Source organism: Peromyscus maniculatus, chromosome 8, assembly GCF_049852395.1.
Source record: "Peromyscus maniculatus bairdii isolate BWxNUB_F1_BW_parent chromosome 8, HU_Pman_BW_mat_3.1, whole genome shotgun sequence".
In the NCBI taxonomy this organism is placed as follows: Eukaryota; Metazoa; Chordata; class Mammalia; order Rodentia; family Cricetidae; genus Peromyscus; species Peromyscus maniculatus.
Genome location: NC_134859.1, coordinates 107296452 through 107312770, shown reverse-complemented (window position 1 = coordinate 107312770; position 16319 = coordinate 107296452). Strand labels below are relative to the sequence as shown.

At 51.2% G+C, this 16319-nt stretch overlaps 1 protein-coding gene across 7 annotated transcripts in view; it reads right to left on the bottom strand.

The window, feature by feature from the left end:
• Positions 1-7467, bottom strand: part of LOC121831601 (E3 ubiquitin-protein ligase RNF213-like) — a 112894-nt gene extending 105427 nt beyond the window's left edge. For 5 of the 7 annotated variants that reach the window (XM_076543882.1, XM_076543884.1, XM_076543885.1 and 2 more), the window contains exons 1-2: positions 7345-7467; positions 3952-4064 (exon numbers count right to left, since the gene is read on the bottom strand). In XM_076543882.1, the coding sequence (XP_076399997.1) occupies positions 3952-4048 (97 nt within the window). In that variant the 5' untranslated portion in view covers positions 4049-4064; positions 7345-7467. Of the gene's footprint in view, positions 1-3951; positions 4065-6761; positions 6949-7323 lie in introns of those variants that run through there. The other 2 variants (XM_076543886.1, XM_076543883.1) reach the window with 2 other exon arrangements.
• Between the last annotated feature and the right edge of the window lie 8852 nt (positions 7468-16319).

Here is a 16319-nt window from a genome sequence, read left to right as displayed (position 1 = left end):
GTGCTCACAGCCTGATCCAGCAACTAACCAAGCCTTACACCAGCAAAGCCAACTCCTAATGGCCAGTCCTAGGCAGGGCACACAGTGGCATAAAAATTACTATCCAACAGGACAGTGAGCTATCCACCTTTCACTTATTCACATATGACCCCACACAGACAGCTCAGGAACAAAGCCAGACAGGTGACTTCTAACTGGTATAAAATCAGCCCATTCCCTCTCAGGGATACATTCTCTGTCTGAGAATTTGCTTGCTGTGTGTCTGTCCCCTATATCTATTTTTTTTTTAACTTTTTTAGATTTATTTTCTTGTGTATGGAAATTTTTGTCTGCATGTATGTATGCATACCACATATACCACATTCACATTTGTGACTCAGAGGTCAGAAGAGGGTGACGGATTCCCTGAAACTGGAGTTCCGAATGGTTGTGAGCCTACATGTGGGTGTCAGGAAACAACTCGAGCCATGCCCCAGCCCCCAGTGGCTAGTCCGTATTAAAACTTTTATACCAATTCAGATCTGGTAAATATTTTAGCCCTACAGTTTGGCTGCCCCTCCTCTGATAGGCCTGTAGTGGTATTTGCTCCACCCATGATCTTGGGCTTTACAGACTGAAAGAGGCGTGCTTCTTTCTGTTGTACAGACCTCTTAAAAGGAAAGGAAGACGAGTCATGAGGTCCCTTCTCCCTGCTGCCTGCTTCCTGGTGTGATCGAACTGCCAGGTGGATTTGCTCCTGGTCAGATCAGAGGACGACTTCAGCTGTTCCTCGGTTCTGTATTTGTGAGTGCATTTCCTCAATTTATCCTAATAAATTTCCCTAATACTCCTTAAGCAGACTCCCATGGATTTCTCGAATGACAGGATCCCCTTGCACTTTCTTCCAAGCAGCTGAACAGGGCAAGTCCCTGGCCCCACCCCAGCAGCAGAGGCTCTCACAGGGACAGGCTGGCAGAAGCCCCGAACCCCGGCAAGCTGAGTCTCCTTGAGAGACTCTAGTAAAGGGTAGAGTGAGGGCCCCACAGGCCCCATGAACCCCAAATCATCGTGACGGCAGCATGGGTCTAATGATGCCCAAGATGCATTGTGCTGAGGTACCCCTGCTGCCTGCCCTGTGAGGCTCGAAGGACTGGCCAGGCAGAGGGTCTAGTCTCCAGCCACGGCACCAGCTGGCATGTAGGCACCTCAGCTGGAACAAAGCTGCAGTGTTATTGCTCAGGAGGGAACGGGTGACACTGTGTGGCTCCAGGGATGGGCAGGAGGTCCTGAGGGTGATCAGCTCACACACACAGGAGAGGTGGTGGTTAAGGGGAGAGGTGCTCGGGAAGACGGCAAAGTCCTGAAGGTGGTCGCTGAGGACGTTGGCCCAGGACACTGGGTGGTCACGAGATAGGCCAAACTGTCAAATCATCATGCTGTAACTGTTCTGTCACAGTTATTCCCCAGAGCCTAGGACTCCCGTCAACCCTGTGTGTCAGGCCTGGGGAACCCTGGAGGGTGGAGCTAAGAAAACAAATACCAGCTACCCAGCCCCTCCCCCACCGGGAGCTGTCAGCAGGGTGTCCCTCAGGGAGGCCAGGTCATAGCCAACACAGGCTGGCCTCCTTGAGTCCTGTCTGTAAGCCTCCTGGATGACCAGCAGGTACTTCAGTATCCGACCTCATGCTCTCCTTGGAGAGTGACTCATCCCACCCATGCCACCTGCAATGGGTGGAGAGCCTGGGTACCCTTTCCTTGAGCAGGAAGGAGACCCACCATTGCCATTCCGGACACACACCTCAATTCACACATGTGCACAGACAAAGACACACGCACTCACATGTGCAAACATGCACACATACTCACCAGTTACGGGCATGCAGTCCTAATCTTTCTTCATTACGAACCACATGCCCTTCATGGAAACTTGGAAAATGCACAAAATAAAAAACTCACTGCCCAGCAGTTCACTCGCACCCTCAAGGGAGCCATCCAGTATTCCAGTATCCAAGTTCAACTCCTACTTGGGTCCTGGGACTTGGGAGAGGGGAGGTGTGGGGAGCTTAATTTCTGAAGGAATCTCACAGGATACCCATACCCTGCAGCCCACAGACAACCACAGACACACAGCACTTGAAGCCCTCACCCTCACAAAGCCATTTCTGCACCATTAGGGACCTCACAGGAACCCCATCTTTACCCATAGCCCACCCGCTAACGCCCAAGCATCTGGGAGCCTCTTGAGTCCCTGTGGAGGCTGCTCCAGCCTTGGAAGCCTGAGCTTGCAGGAGGGAGGGAGCGGAGTCCTCACATCTAGTTTCTGTTTCCTTCTTTCTGACCACGCTGTGCTGAGGATAAACCCAAGCTTCCTGCACACTGGCTAGCACTCCGCCCTAAGCTGTGCATACCTCTGTTTCAGTTTCCAATCCGGGAAACAGTCACAGCCCAGGGTGAGGATGTAAGGCCATGGCCAAGCCAGGCTCAGCTGCCCTTTCTACCTATACAGACGAAACTTCCTGCCCCTTCCTCCACCACTCTCCAGGAGCCAGGACAGCCTGGTGAGGGGTCAAGCGTAAGACATGATGGCATGTTGCAGAAATGCCACACACCCTCGCTCTCAGACACATCTCCTGGCAAATACATATTGTCAATAAACTCACCCAAAAGAAAAGAACCAAGAAAGGGGCAACCGTCAAATCGCAGAAGGTACATGAGAACACGTCCCACAGCTTCATGATAATAATTAGCTATAAACCAGCCCATCTACAAACCTGTGAGCAGGGACTCCTCCAAGGGGCCACACCAGCACCCCAAGGCTTCCTCCACACTGAAGCCAGTAAGACCTGAACCGCGGGACACAAGCTGCACAGGGTTCAAATTCTGACTATGTAACTGGGTAAGTTCCCTCTTACCAGCCTGGCCAGGGCTTCTCTGTGTAGCCCTAGCTGTCCTGGAACTCACTCTGTAGACCAGGATGGCCTTGAACTCACAGAAATCTCTTTCTCTTTCTTTCTCTCTCCCTCTCTCTCCCTTTCTCTCTCTCTCTCTCTCTCTCTCATTTCGTTTTGTTTTTTGAGCTCACTCTGTAGACCAGGATGGCCTTGAACTCACAGAAATCTCTCTTTCTCTTTCTTCCTCTCTCTCTCTCTCTCTCTCTCTCTCTCTCTCTCTCTCTCTCTCTCTCTCTCTCTCGTTTCGTTTCGTTTTGTTTTTTGAGCTCACTCTGTAGACCAGGATGGCCTTGAACTCACAGAAATCTCTCTCTCTCTCTCTCTCTCTCTCTCTCTCTCTCTCTCTCTCTCTCTCTCTCTCTCTTCGTTTTTTGAGACAGAGTTTCTCTGTATAGCTTTGGAGCCTTTCCTGGAACTCACTCTGTAGCCCAGGCTGACCTTGAACTCACAGAGATCCACCTGCCTCTGCCTCCGAAGTGCTGGGATTAAAGGCAGGAGTGGCGGATTAAAGGCAGGAGCGGCCGCCGCTGCCACCACCACCCACCCACCCACCCCTGGGCTAAATTTTGTTTTAATTGCCCGGCCGTCTCTCCAGCCCTTCTGCTTTCACTTGGAATTTGGTTCTTTTTCAGCTTATTGAGGATGGGTGGCAGGACCTGGCTTAGGGCACAGGTTGTGACTCACAAGTTTGCTAACAGTGATACTTCATGGTCACCCCTAAACTTCTGAACACCCACCCTCCACCTCCCAGTAGTGCTGGGACAAGACTTCCATTCTCAGGATCCCTCTCTCACCTGAGAAGATGATCTTCTCTGGTGCTCGTTCCTGGAGAAAGCTCTTGCTACAAGAACTGAAACCAAAACTTCCTTCTCTTTTGAAGTGCTGGCACCTCTAGCAGACCTGAACAGCCTGCTCTGAGGGAAATACAAGCACGCAGGAAAGCTCTCTGCCACTACCGCCCACCAGAGAAGAAAGGGACCCTACTCCATCCTGGAGTCCCACTGTCCCCTCCCCACCTCACCTTGCACGGGGGCTGCAGCAGACAGTTTCTGTCCACACTGGCTGCAGAACCTCGGTGACTTTTCTCCGGATACATGCCGGCACTGTGGGCACTCCATGCTGTTATCCCCAGCCCTGCAGGAAAGGGAGAGGCGCGGCAGAACACTATAAGCCTCAGCGTCTGTCACGTGACTACCGCCTACTTCAGTTTCATTTTCTAGGAAAATGAAGTGATTGGGACCCAGAAGGTTCTGGGTAATCGAAACCCAGACCAGAGCTCTCTATCAGTGCTCAATTCCAAATCCAACTCCTCCCTCAAGCAGCAATTCACACCCCCCTACTGCCCCTCCCCCTCCATTGTCCACCAGCATAGCTCAAGGGAGCTCACAGAAGGGCTGCTGCCAAGAGAGGGATACTGAGTTAGGCCTGCTCGGCAGAGCCCAACAGCTGAGGACCCTGACCTCAGACTAGGTTGGCAGCCACCTGCCTGCTGACTATGGAACACCTGTGCCGGTCTGCTGCAGCCAGGTGCTGGGGCTGCCCTGGGGCTGTGTCTTTCACCCTGCCCGCCCCCCAGACGGCTGAAGGGGAGGGTTGGGGGCAGTTTTGAGAGCATGAGGCCAACCAGCCCAGATGGCCTGGTCAGGGCCCCTAGCAAGGGCACCAAACCAGGGTAAAGATCAAGGGTAGTGCTGGTCAAGGACAGGGTGGGAACCTGGCTCCAGGCCACTCTAGGGAAGGCTTGCACCAGCCCCTCTGTTCTTGGCCCTAACCCGGGAGCCTGTGGCTCAAGGGAAGAATTCCAAGCACACCAACCACTCTCACCCCTCAGGGCTAACTGCCATTGTGCACCCTGAAGGGGCAGAGGCCAAGCCAGTGGGCTCCAACCCCACCTCCACATCCGGTGCCAGCTGCTGGCCCTCCCTTCCTCCCAGCCCCTGTCCTGGCAGCCACCTTTGAGCTTGATCACAGCTAGATGGTGAGTCCTTTGGGCCTGGCTGTGGAGGTGAACGTTGTGGAAGTTCCTGCCCCCCCCCCCCCGCCACCCCACCCCCCCGCAAGCACCCCTAGAAAGACCCATCACTCATTCAGACACCTCCAGTGACCCCACCACTTAGGCCCTTCCCCCTGGAGATGGATGGCTTCACCTGCACTCCTAGATGCTTTGTTTGGCCCTAAACTAAATAGAGGGATGCACAAAACTGGACACAGCGTCTCATGCTGGTAACCCCAGGCCTTGGGAGGTGCAGACAGGACAATAGTAGTTCAAGGCCAGCCAGCGCTACAAAGGACTCTACCTTAAAACCAAAATGAAAAGGGAGCTGAAGAGCCCGAGAATATAACAAATTTGCACACGTATAGCCTACACCCATTTCTGAGTGTATTAGCACTGATAGCTGCTTTGACCCTTTGCCCTGAATTCTCCCAGGCAATTTAAAGGAACCAAAGACTATGTGAACATTTAAAACCAACACTCTGTAATCAGAAATCGTAAATCCCTGATGCCCCTCAGAGGTGCCCAGAGAGTGCTAGCTCAAAAAGACATCAGATGCCCAGAATGTCATAGATCCTCTATTTCAGGCTCAGGTCAACATTCCTGAGCTACCATAAGTCTCTTAGCTTCAGCTCAAGATGGCACTCCCAAGACGCTGTGGTGCCATGACACCTTAAATCCCAATATGTACTCTGTGTCCTGTGTATAACCCTTGATTATAAAAAGGAGCTTATAGCCAGGCAGTGGTGGCTCACTCCTTTAATCCCAGCACTTGGGAGGCAGAGGCAGGTAGATCTCTGTGAGTCTGAGGCCAGCCTGGTCTACAGAGTTCCAGGACAGACTCCAAAAGCTACACAGAGAAATCCTGTCTTGAACAAAGAAGCTTGTAGCCCTTTCTCGGGGCTATAGAGTCAAATAATTCTCTGTAGTTCTAACTAGTTAGAAGCACTGCCCCCACGGTGTTTTTGAATAAAGTTGTTTCTGATTAATAGACTTCAGTGGTCTGTTCCAGTTATTTGTGCAACTCCAGGACCCAACACAAGCAAAGAGCAACACAAGAGCAACCATGCATGTTTATGTTTGAGGGAATCCCACAAACTCAGAGTGGAGAAGAATGGGGGCTGGAGGTTTTAGGGCCAACCTGAGCTACAGGAAAGAGCAGAGGCTCAGGGCTGGGGCCACAGGGTGCTGAGAGCAAGAGGACCTTCCCGGCTTGGGAGCTGGACAAGGTGTGGTTTTGTGCAAATGTTTTCATGGGTAACCAATGCTGTCTGCCCCAGCCCTCTGTCCTTTCTAGACAGATGTAAATTTTTTTTTAAAGAAAGTTCAGCACACTTTTAATCCCAGCATTCTGGAGGCAGGTAGATGGCTGAGTTCGAAGCCAGCCTGGTCTACATAGTGAGTTCCAGGACTATACAGAGAAAACTAGTCTCAAAAACCTGAAAAAGAAGAAAAGGAAAAGAAAGTTCTGCTTCTCACACCATAAGATTCTTGGAAACCACGCGTACGGAGTGTATTTTGGAGTGGCAAATTATCTCCTACCATCACATTTTGGGGTGGTGTACCCCGAGCCAACACCCCTAAAGCCAGTTCTCCAGTGCTGCTCAGGAAAGTCCAAAGGGCCTTAGGGCTTCAGCTAAGACTAGGGACAGCTCCGCAGAAGTGAGCGGCCAGCATCAATGCCTCTCTGGTTCAGCCAGCAAGAGGACCTTCCCGGAGCCTTCGCCCTGAGACTTGACTAAGAAAACCAGGTGGGTTTGGACTTGGACATAGCGTTAGCACCGCTCACAGCTTTGCAGCTGCTCCTGCGAGAGGGAGCCTCCCCAACCTCCCCTCACTGGGAGGAAGATCAGCGCCCCGGGCGCAGACGCCTGGCTCGTAAAAGTTCTGACTGCAGTTGGTGAGGGCGGATTCCCAGGTAGAGCTGCGGGCCCGGGACCGCTAGGAGCTCGCTCGCGGGAGTGGGCAGGTCGAGGGCACTGTCCTTCCCTGGTTCTGGGGAACAGGGCAGACCTAGCGTGGCCCGCGGCCTTAGAGTAGATGGGGTCAAAGGCGCAGGGCCGGATTAGACCCGAAACCGAAACTCAGAACAAGAAGGAAGTGGCGGCCGGGCGCCGGCGCATCAGGACTCCGGCACAGTTCCGGCAATGTGACCTCAGGGGCCATGCACAGCTGGACCCGCTCCCCTAGCAGGACCGGCGCGCAGCGAAACGGCATCCGGAGCTCCGCAGGTCGTCCCCCAGGACCCTTGGCCCGTGACACCCGCCCTGCCCAGCGGAACTTTGCACCCCAGTTCCTGGGGGCCCTTGGCGTCCCTGAGACCCGCATCCCACACCCTAGACCTCTCTTCACCGCCCGGGACTTGCATCCCGCTCCCAGCCCCGCACCGCCGCCCCGAACCTGGAAGCTTCTGGTTCGCACCTGCAGTGCCCATGCGCCCGCGCTGCCCCGCAGGCTGGCGCGCCTTGGTGCGGAATCACAGGGCCGACGCCGCCCCTTTGCCTCCCTGGCGCGCAGCCTGGCCGGAATTCCCCGCCCGGTGGCGCCGGACTAGCTTGTCTTCCCGGAGGCGACTGCAGCCCACGGCCTTCGGAATCTCACTCGAATTCTCTCCAGGGTTTCCCAGAGTGGCCCCCCTCCCGCCCCGCCCAACCACAGCGGACCGGGGAGACTGGGAAGGCACTGATAGGTGCTAGCTCCAGACTCCCAGCACCTTGGACAGTGTCCAGGACCTAGCCCACTTGAGGCCACTCTCAGGACCTGAAAGACTTCAAGGGAGTCATACCACTCATCTACAGGTCTCTGGATGCAAAGTGGAGATCACCAACCCACCACCTGGAGGTCCACCAAGGCCACTGGCAGTAGCCATTGCTAGTGAATGACCACACCAGCAATGTTGTGTCCCCCACTCTCAAAGCTTCAAGTATTAGCAAGTATGGGCAGCCAAGCATTCAAACGCATGACCCTGTGGGGCCATTCTCATTCAAATGACCACAGTAGCTGAAGATGACCTTGAGTTTTTGATCTTCCTGTCTATGTCTTAAGTGCTGGGAGCATGTGCGGTGCTACCCTGCCTGGGTTCAGGAGGTGCTGGGAATGGAACTCAGGGCTTCTGGATGCTAGGCCAGCACTGTAGCAACTAATCTAAGTTGCTATTCCTCCCCACAGCTCTCTGAACTCTTCTAGCCACAGTGCCATATCTTCTTCTCACTCTCACCTCAGACTGTCACAGCCCCTCATCTTCCCAGATTTAAAAAAAAAGTTTTTATTGCATTTATTTATGTTAGTGTGTGTGAGTCACAGCGTGCACGTGGAGCCCAGAGGACAGTTCCCTGGAACTGCCCTGTGGCTTGCTTTGTTCCTCACTGTCTTTCTTTAGACTTGGAGATCTCCCTCCCTCCCTCTCTCCCTCCTCTCTGAGGGCTGAATGAGAATGGCCTCCAGAGGCTCATGTGTTTGAATACTTGGTCCCAGTTGATGGAACTGTTTGGGAAGGAGTAGGAAGTGTGGCATTTTTGGAGGAGGCGTGTCACTGGGGGCAGCTTTGAGGTTTGAAAAGCCCATTCCACTCCCAGTGTTCTCTCTGCCTCCTGCGTTCACATCACGATGTGAGCTCTCAGCCACTGCCTCTGTGTCCTGGCTCTAACATCATAACCTCAAGCTCTCTGGAACCCACACGCCCTTTCAAACTGTTTCTTTGTAAGTCCTGTTCTATCACCCAATAGAAAAGTAAGACATTCTCAGTCACTCACCAGCTCCTGAGAAATGAGCCTTAGGGAGGGTGTGGTGCCCTGGGCTGTCCCTGTGGTGCTGGAGGACTCCACCAGACCCTTTGCTTCCCTCCCTTGGTGGAGACAAGGACAGCAAGAGCCTTTGGCTAAGAACCCGACAACTTGCTGGAACAGCCCCCCTCCCCTCCCCCCATGGCTGTCTGATGTAATACAGAACAGCCCCTCCAGAAAGCTCCCGTTCCCACTGGGGGAGGCAGAGGGACCCTGTGAGAAGACTGTAGAGGTGCCCTGCCACGTAGCTGCCTGGGGCTACTCTTGCTCTGCCTGGATCAACTCTCAGATGGACAAGAGATGGCTCTCTCAGCGTTAGGGTTTCTAGAGGCTCACGTGTGTTCTCAAACCCAGAAGGCTGAGGCTCTAACCCTTGAGAATCAGAGGCTTACACTCCAAGCGTTCGGCAGGAGGCTGTTGATCTTGCCGTTCAAGGCAGAGGCTTACAGAGCTCCGATTCTACACTCAGGGGCTGCAGTGACAGCTGCGGGGTCAGCACTCACTCTTCACCCTCTGCACCTCTCTGGCAGCCCTTGACTTCTCTCGGTCTCTGCTCCCACCTCACACTCGGCACTCTGTCATCTTCCAGCTCCTCCTGTCATTTGCCTCCTCAAAACATTGAAGTCCTGGTGCTGTCTGCCTTCATCACTCTCTGAACTGTTTGGCTGCCCCTAGTGCCACAGCTCAGAACTCCTTAGTCCGTAGTGGCTCTCTGGGACTCTAGCAGCCACCATGTTGCAGCTACTAGAACCTGAAGTTCCAGTCCACTTTTCCTGCAACCAGAACAGCCAGCCTTATTAAAGCCAAAGACCACAGGCAGGCTGAGCCACCTTGAAAGAAGAAACCTTTGTTAGAGCCATGTTGTAACATGGGGGTGAGTATGCTGGGGAAAACCTCCTAACCAACCCAGAAATGAGTCAAGGCAAGCAAACCACTTTCACAACTAGAAAGGGGCACAGAACACCTGTGAGGGACTGTGTGTCCCCACCAGTCATTGCACACCGTCCAATCTGCCAGTCACCGGCCTCAAATAAGGGCCAAGTAAGTCACTTGACATAAACTACAAATAAACTAGACAGGTGGGGGAAAGGACCCTCAGTTGAGAGAGTGCCTCCATAGACTGGCCTGTAGACTGAATGAAATGGATGCAGTATAGAAACCAAAGTAGCTGCTCCATGGGAAAAAGGGAGAGGTTTATTCCAAACCACCAAGGCTGTCTCTCAAGGAAGCAGACAGAAGCAACTGGGGAGAATTTCCAGGATTTTAAGGGAACTGGTAGCTGGGAGGAGGGGAAACTGTAAAAAGGGAGGAGGACTCTGAAGAGTTTAACAGGTACTAGTTGAATATAGATTGAAGGGATGTAGAAGCTGGTGTAGACCTTCATATGCTAATAGGTACCTCAGGCATATGTTAATGGAAGAGCCAGAGGCCCTTCTTCGCCAGAGATAAGGAGAATGCTTCCTTTTAGCAGGTAGAAGCTATTCTCCCAATTTGGGGCAGGGTGAGGGTGGGGTAGGTGCTGGCTTTGGTCCAAATGCCACACTTGAGGGATTTCTTGGGACCAGACATGTCTGGGAGGCATTTTCTTGAATGATTATGTGGAAGGACCCAGACTATTGTAGACAATGCCACACCTGGGTAGGTGGTCCTGGGTGGAATAAGAGAGCTGGCTGAGCAAGCCATGGGGGCCGAGCAAACCATGGGGAGTAAACCAGAGAGCTGCAGCCCGCCATGGCCTCTGCTTCAGTCCTGTCTTGAGTTCCCGCTCTGACACTCCTCAGTTTGTCCTGACCGAGAACTGAAAGACAAACACCCCTGTTCTTTAGGCTGGTTTTGGTCATGAGGTTTACCACAGCAATAGAAAACAAATTAGGGCAGAGACCTTTTGCAAACCACAGCTTTCTGTTGGGGTCCTGGGGGAAGTGTGTGTTATTTAGCGGCGGCACTCTTTCCCTGTGAGGAAATGTCACGAAACACGACGGAATCCACTAACGAGAGTTTTATTAAGATAAAGGGACAGACAAGTGCTCAGGCCTGCGGAAGAGACACCTGTGTGGAGAAGAAGAAGGAAGCCGGGAATATGGAAGAGACACCTGTGTGGAGAAGAAGAAGGAAGCCGGGAATAGGGAAGAGACACCTGTGTGGAGAAGAAGAAGGAAGCCGGGAATATGGCCCCGGCTTATAAAGGCCGGGTGGCGCATGCATACACAGGTCAATGTGGCTACTCCACACATGCATGTAGATCACATGGTTGCATTGTGCGCTCTCATGCAACCATGCAAAGCCACAGGGTCCTGGTCATGTGAGACGCCTTGACCCGGAAATGGCTATTTTGACCTGGAATGGGCTAGGCGGAAGTGTCTAGGTCCGGGGGACATGCCCAACTGTGAGGGCGTGTTGTGGGTCTATCATCATGTCCCCTCCCCAGACTGGCTCTGTGTGAGCAGAGGCACCTAGAGAAGGCTGCACAGTGTCTTCAACTGTGGGTCATAACCCCAGATGGAGGGTCCTCATGACTGAACGTGGGGTTGTGAAAAGTTGGGCAACGGTAAGGATATCCAGGTGCACAATCACCAAAATTTAATTAAACATAAATGGATAATAAAGCTGAGGTGCTTTTGGCAAAGCTACTCCCAAGTGCATCTCATGACTTCACTGTACCCATGGTTCTGAACATGCGACACATGCACCAGGCATGCTGTCACACCCCACAGTCCCAACCAAACTCCCAGAAACACCTCGGCTCAGATCCCAAGCTACTGCACCTTATGAATGGCGGTGTTTTCAATACCAATTTTTCTTTATGGAAACATAATGTCCACCTCAGAGAACACAGATTCTTGTGTGGGTGTGTGTGTTGGGAAGGTGGAGATCCCAAGGGCTTGCTCGTCAGCCCCAGGTCATGTTCAAAACACCAAGTGAATGGCAACTGAGCAACAGCACCCGAAGTTGAGCTCCACACTCTGCCCAGGGACATCTGGCTTTCTTTGACCTGACCTTGAGGGAGGATAGAAACGTGGGGACTAGAGGGCTGAAGGGCTGCCTCTGTGGTTAAGGACACTCTCTGCTCGTGCAGAGGACCCAAGTGTGACTTCCAGAACTCATGTGGCAGCTCACAAAGTTTTGTGACTTTAGTTTCAGGGGGCTAATGCCCTTCTGGCTTCTGTGGATATGGCATGCACATGGTGTACATACATACACGCTGGTAAAACACCCATACACATAAAATGAAAATGAATCCTAAAACAAGTAAGAGGAGTCATTGTGAGTCATGTCTTTCATTTCAACCCCTTGAAGGCAGAAGCAAGCAGATCTCTGTGAATTTGAGGCCAGTCTGGTCTATATTTTGAATTCTGTGAGAGCTAGGGCTACATAGAGACTCTGTCTCAAAAAACAAAAATAAGTAAATAAGAAATTTGAGCCAGGTGGTAGTGATGCATGCCTTTAGTGCCAGCACTCAGGAGGCAGAGGCAGGTGGATCTCTGTGAGTTTGAGGCCAGCCTGGTCTACAGACTGAGATCCAGGACAGGCACCAAAACTACACAAAGAAACCCTGTCTCAACAAACCAAAAAGAAAAAGAAATTTGAGTAATATTAAGGTGAGGTGGAGGATAAGGCTCTCACTCCCGTCTGGTCTATGCCTCTCACATGCTAAGAGTGTTTACCAAACGGAAGAACATTCCTGCTCTGCGAGATGATGAATTCCTGTTCTCAGAGATCACCTTGTTGGAATATCACAACCATGCTCACACCAGAATGTGCATCTTGACCCCGTGACCTTCGGTGCTCACTTGTTTGTAGACAGGGACTCCCTATGTAGCCCTGGTTAGCCTGGAGCTCCTTAGATAGCCCAAGATAGATCCTTCTTGTGATCCTCCTGCCTCTGCCTGTGAGCGCTGAGATTACAAGCATGCATGCTGTATCCTGGGATGTTTACCTATGAGCTCTTCCTTCCCATCTGTAAGCTTATACAGTACGCCACCCAAAATTCTTCAGAATCTCGTGTACCCAAGGACATCACTTCACAAACTACCTACACCTGTAGCTGTTAACACACACACACACACACACACACACACACACACACACACACACACACACACTTCAGTCTTTTTTTTTTGGTTGGAGACAGGGTTGTGGCTGCATTTCTGCTGAGCCGCACCTGGCCTGGCTCCAGAGAGTAGCACCTAGCCCTAATCCATCTTTTGTTTAGCAGACACCCTTTGTTTCTCTTGTCTCCCTATGTGAATCTTGTCTGAGAGTCTCCCAAAGATACAAAGCTTATGCAAAACCTGGTTCAGGAAACCTGGAAAACCATTGTACTTGATGAATCCAGGAATTTGCACTTGACATTGTATCTTTGGGAGCTCCTTTCAGGTGTATTGAGCATATGGAAATCAACTTGTTAAACTGTAACTATAGAGAAAAATAAAAACACCTTGGGCAAGGGGCCAGTGCTTCAGTCCTTAGAGGCTGGACCCATACACCCATGCCAAGATATTTCGAGACACAGTGTTTCACTATGAAACTGACCTGGCTGTCCTGGAACTCACTCTGTAGACCAGGCTGGCTTTGAACTCACAAGAGGTGCTGGGATTAAAGGCCTGAGCCCACATCTTCCCAGCTCCTTTTTTTGTTTGTTTGTTTTTTCCAGACAGGGTTTCTCTGTGTAGCTTTAGAGCCTGTCCTGTAACTCACTCTGTAGCCCAGGCTGGTCTCGAACTCACAGAGATCCGCCTGCCTCTGCCTCCCGAGTGTTGGGATTAAGGGCGTGCGCCGCCGCCGCCCACGCCGCCCACGCCGTCCATGCTGCCGCCGCCCGTCTTTTTTGTTTTTTAAAGACAGGGTTTCATATGTAGCTCTGGCTGGCCTGGAATTCAACAGAGATCTGCCGTTGTCTTCCAAGTGCCAGGGTTAGATATGTGGCATCACTCCAGGTTCCTTTCTTAATAAACTGTAACTTTGTTTCAGGCTCGGGACTACTAGGCTGCAGTGTGGATATCAAAGTGTACGCAAGTCTCTGAGGCTCTGCAGCTGCTTGGCCACAAACAGGAGGGAGTACTCAAGGCCTTTTCCCTGTGTGTGGGCATTTGCCAAAGGTAGTTCGAGGAAATGACTTAACTGTGTAGCTGCCTGACTACAGGAAACACTCAGGACAAGGGTTTCCCGTGCAATTCCTTGGTAGCAGTGCTCTGTTTTCCACGTGCAAGCTCCTGGGCTCAGCCTGGGCTCCACAGAAGGAAAAAAACAAAAAAACAGGGCAAAACAACCAGCTGGAGTCAGTCTTGAAACAGTGTTGTTAGGGGCTGGGGAGATGGCAAAGTGGCTTAGGAAGCTTGTTCTTGCAGAGGATCTGGGCTCCATTCCAAGCATGATGGCTCACAAACTCTCTAACTCCATTAATAGTTCAGGGGATATATTGCCGCTCTTCTGATCTCCATGGGCACCAGGCACCCATACATGCATGTAGGCAAGATATTCAAACACATAAAATGTTTTAGGAACACAAAAGTGGGATTGTTAGAACTTCTTCCCAGGATAGAAGTAAACAACTCCCTTTCCTGCTAGGGTCCCAGTGACAAACTGGCATAGGATCCACCTAAGTTCACTCTGGGGACCAATGAGGGGTTACTTCAAGGGTGTGGGTGCTCCCTAGGAAGACACCAGAAAGTCTTTACCCAGCAAGGAGGAAGGCTTTCCAATAGTCAAACCCATAGCACCCTCCCCTAGTATTCCCTAGCATGCAGAGGCAGGAGGATCATCAGTATGATGCCAGCCTGGTCCAGATAATAGTATCCTGTCTCAAAATATAATACAATAAAACAAAACCCCCATGGCTGTGGATATGATTCAGCATGGAGCTGCCTTGCATTGAGGAGGTCCTGGGCTTGATCTGAGATCACATACAAGAAAAGGCTTTAAAAATTCCAAATACACAAAAAACAGGTTAATTTTATTATTGGGGAATTTTGAAACAATGCACATGAAAATGTTACAGCCCATCACCCTTACCAGAGTAATTGAGAGTACAAGGAGGCCTTTATTATGGCCTGTGACCAAGAGTAGACAAGTTCCAAAGCTCAGGGTGTTGTTGGGATCTTTACTCTTTCTTGGGGAGCCCGTCATGCAGCTCCCAAATAAATCACACAGAAACTTATCTGTGAATGCCCAGCCTTAGCTCCCTTAGTTTCTAGCCAGCTTTCCTTAACTTAACGGATCCCATTTGCCTTTTACCTCTGGGCTTTTCCTGTTCTCTTATTTCTGTAAATCTTACTCTTACTCCATGGCTGGCTGTCTAGCTGGGTGACTGGCCCCTGAGGTTCTCCTCCTTCTCTGGCTGCTAGATCTTCTTTCTCTCTCTTCCCAGGAAAATATAGAGTTTTCCTTCTATATATTCTCTCTGCCTACCAGCCCCATCTATCCTTTCTCCTGCCTCATTATTGGCCACTCAGTTCTTTATTAGACCATCAGGTGTTTTACACAGGCAAAGTAACACAGCTTCACAGAGTTAAACAAATGTAATATAAACAAAAGTAACACACCTTAAAATAATATTCTACAACACAGGAGTAGAGCATTTTTAAAGGCCAACGACCATGATAACGTCAATCTTAGATCAGGGCCAGAGTAACCAGAGTCACCTTGTAGTATTTATTTATTTATTTGGTTTTTCAAGACAGGGTTTCTCTGTGTAGTTTTGGTGCCTGTTCTGGATCTCACTCTGTAGACCAGGCTGGCCTTGAACTCACAGAGATCTGCCTGCCTCTGCCTCCCGAGTGCTGGGATTAAAGGCGTGTGCCACCACCTCTTTTAACAGTTTGTAGTTACTGAGAAGAGCGTGGTGGCTCTCATCCCTAATCCCAGGTACTGGGAGGCTGAGGCAACAGGGTTGCTGGACCCTGTAGTCTTAAGCAGTACAGGGAGACCCTGTCCCCAGACAAACAAACCCTTGCAGTTATTTCAAAGATAAATATGCATGCCTTCATACAAACGTGTAGACAATGAGTTGTGACTGACCCCTCCCACATGACCCTCAGCTCTGTGCTTGGGCATCCAGACTCTGCAATCCACCTCCTGCCCTTTTCCAGTGTGCCCCTGAGCTTTAGGCAGGGCAGACAGAATCCCTGTGTTGATGGTCTCCCTGGGCTGTCACCCATTAGAGCTCCAAATCCCAGGTCTCCCTGCAGCAACCACAGAGACCTTGGTGTCCTGGGGCTGACTTAGCTCTGGGAAGAGAAACTAAGAAGCTGTGCTGCCTGACTGTTCTGGGGGCTGGAAGTGAAGTCAGGATGCAGGTGGGGTCAGTGCCTTCAGAGGGGTTGAGAAAGAGCTCCCCCTTGTCTCCCCTGACTTCTGAGGTTTGGTGGTTGTATTAGTCAGGGTTCTCTAGAGTGACAGAATTATAGAATGAATATATATATATGTATATATACATACACACACACACACACACACACATATATATGAGATTTATTAGCAAGACTTACAGGCTGTGGTCCAGCTAATCCAACAATGGCTGCCTAGGAATGGAAAGTCCAAGAATCGAGTAGTTGCTCATCCCAGGAGGCTGAATGTCTCAGCTGGTCTCCAGTTTTCCCACAGAATCCCAAAGAA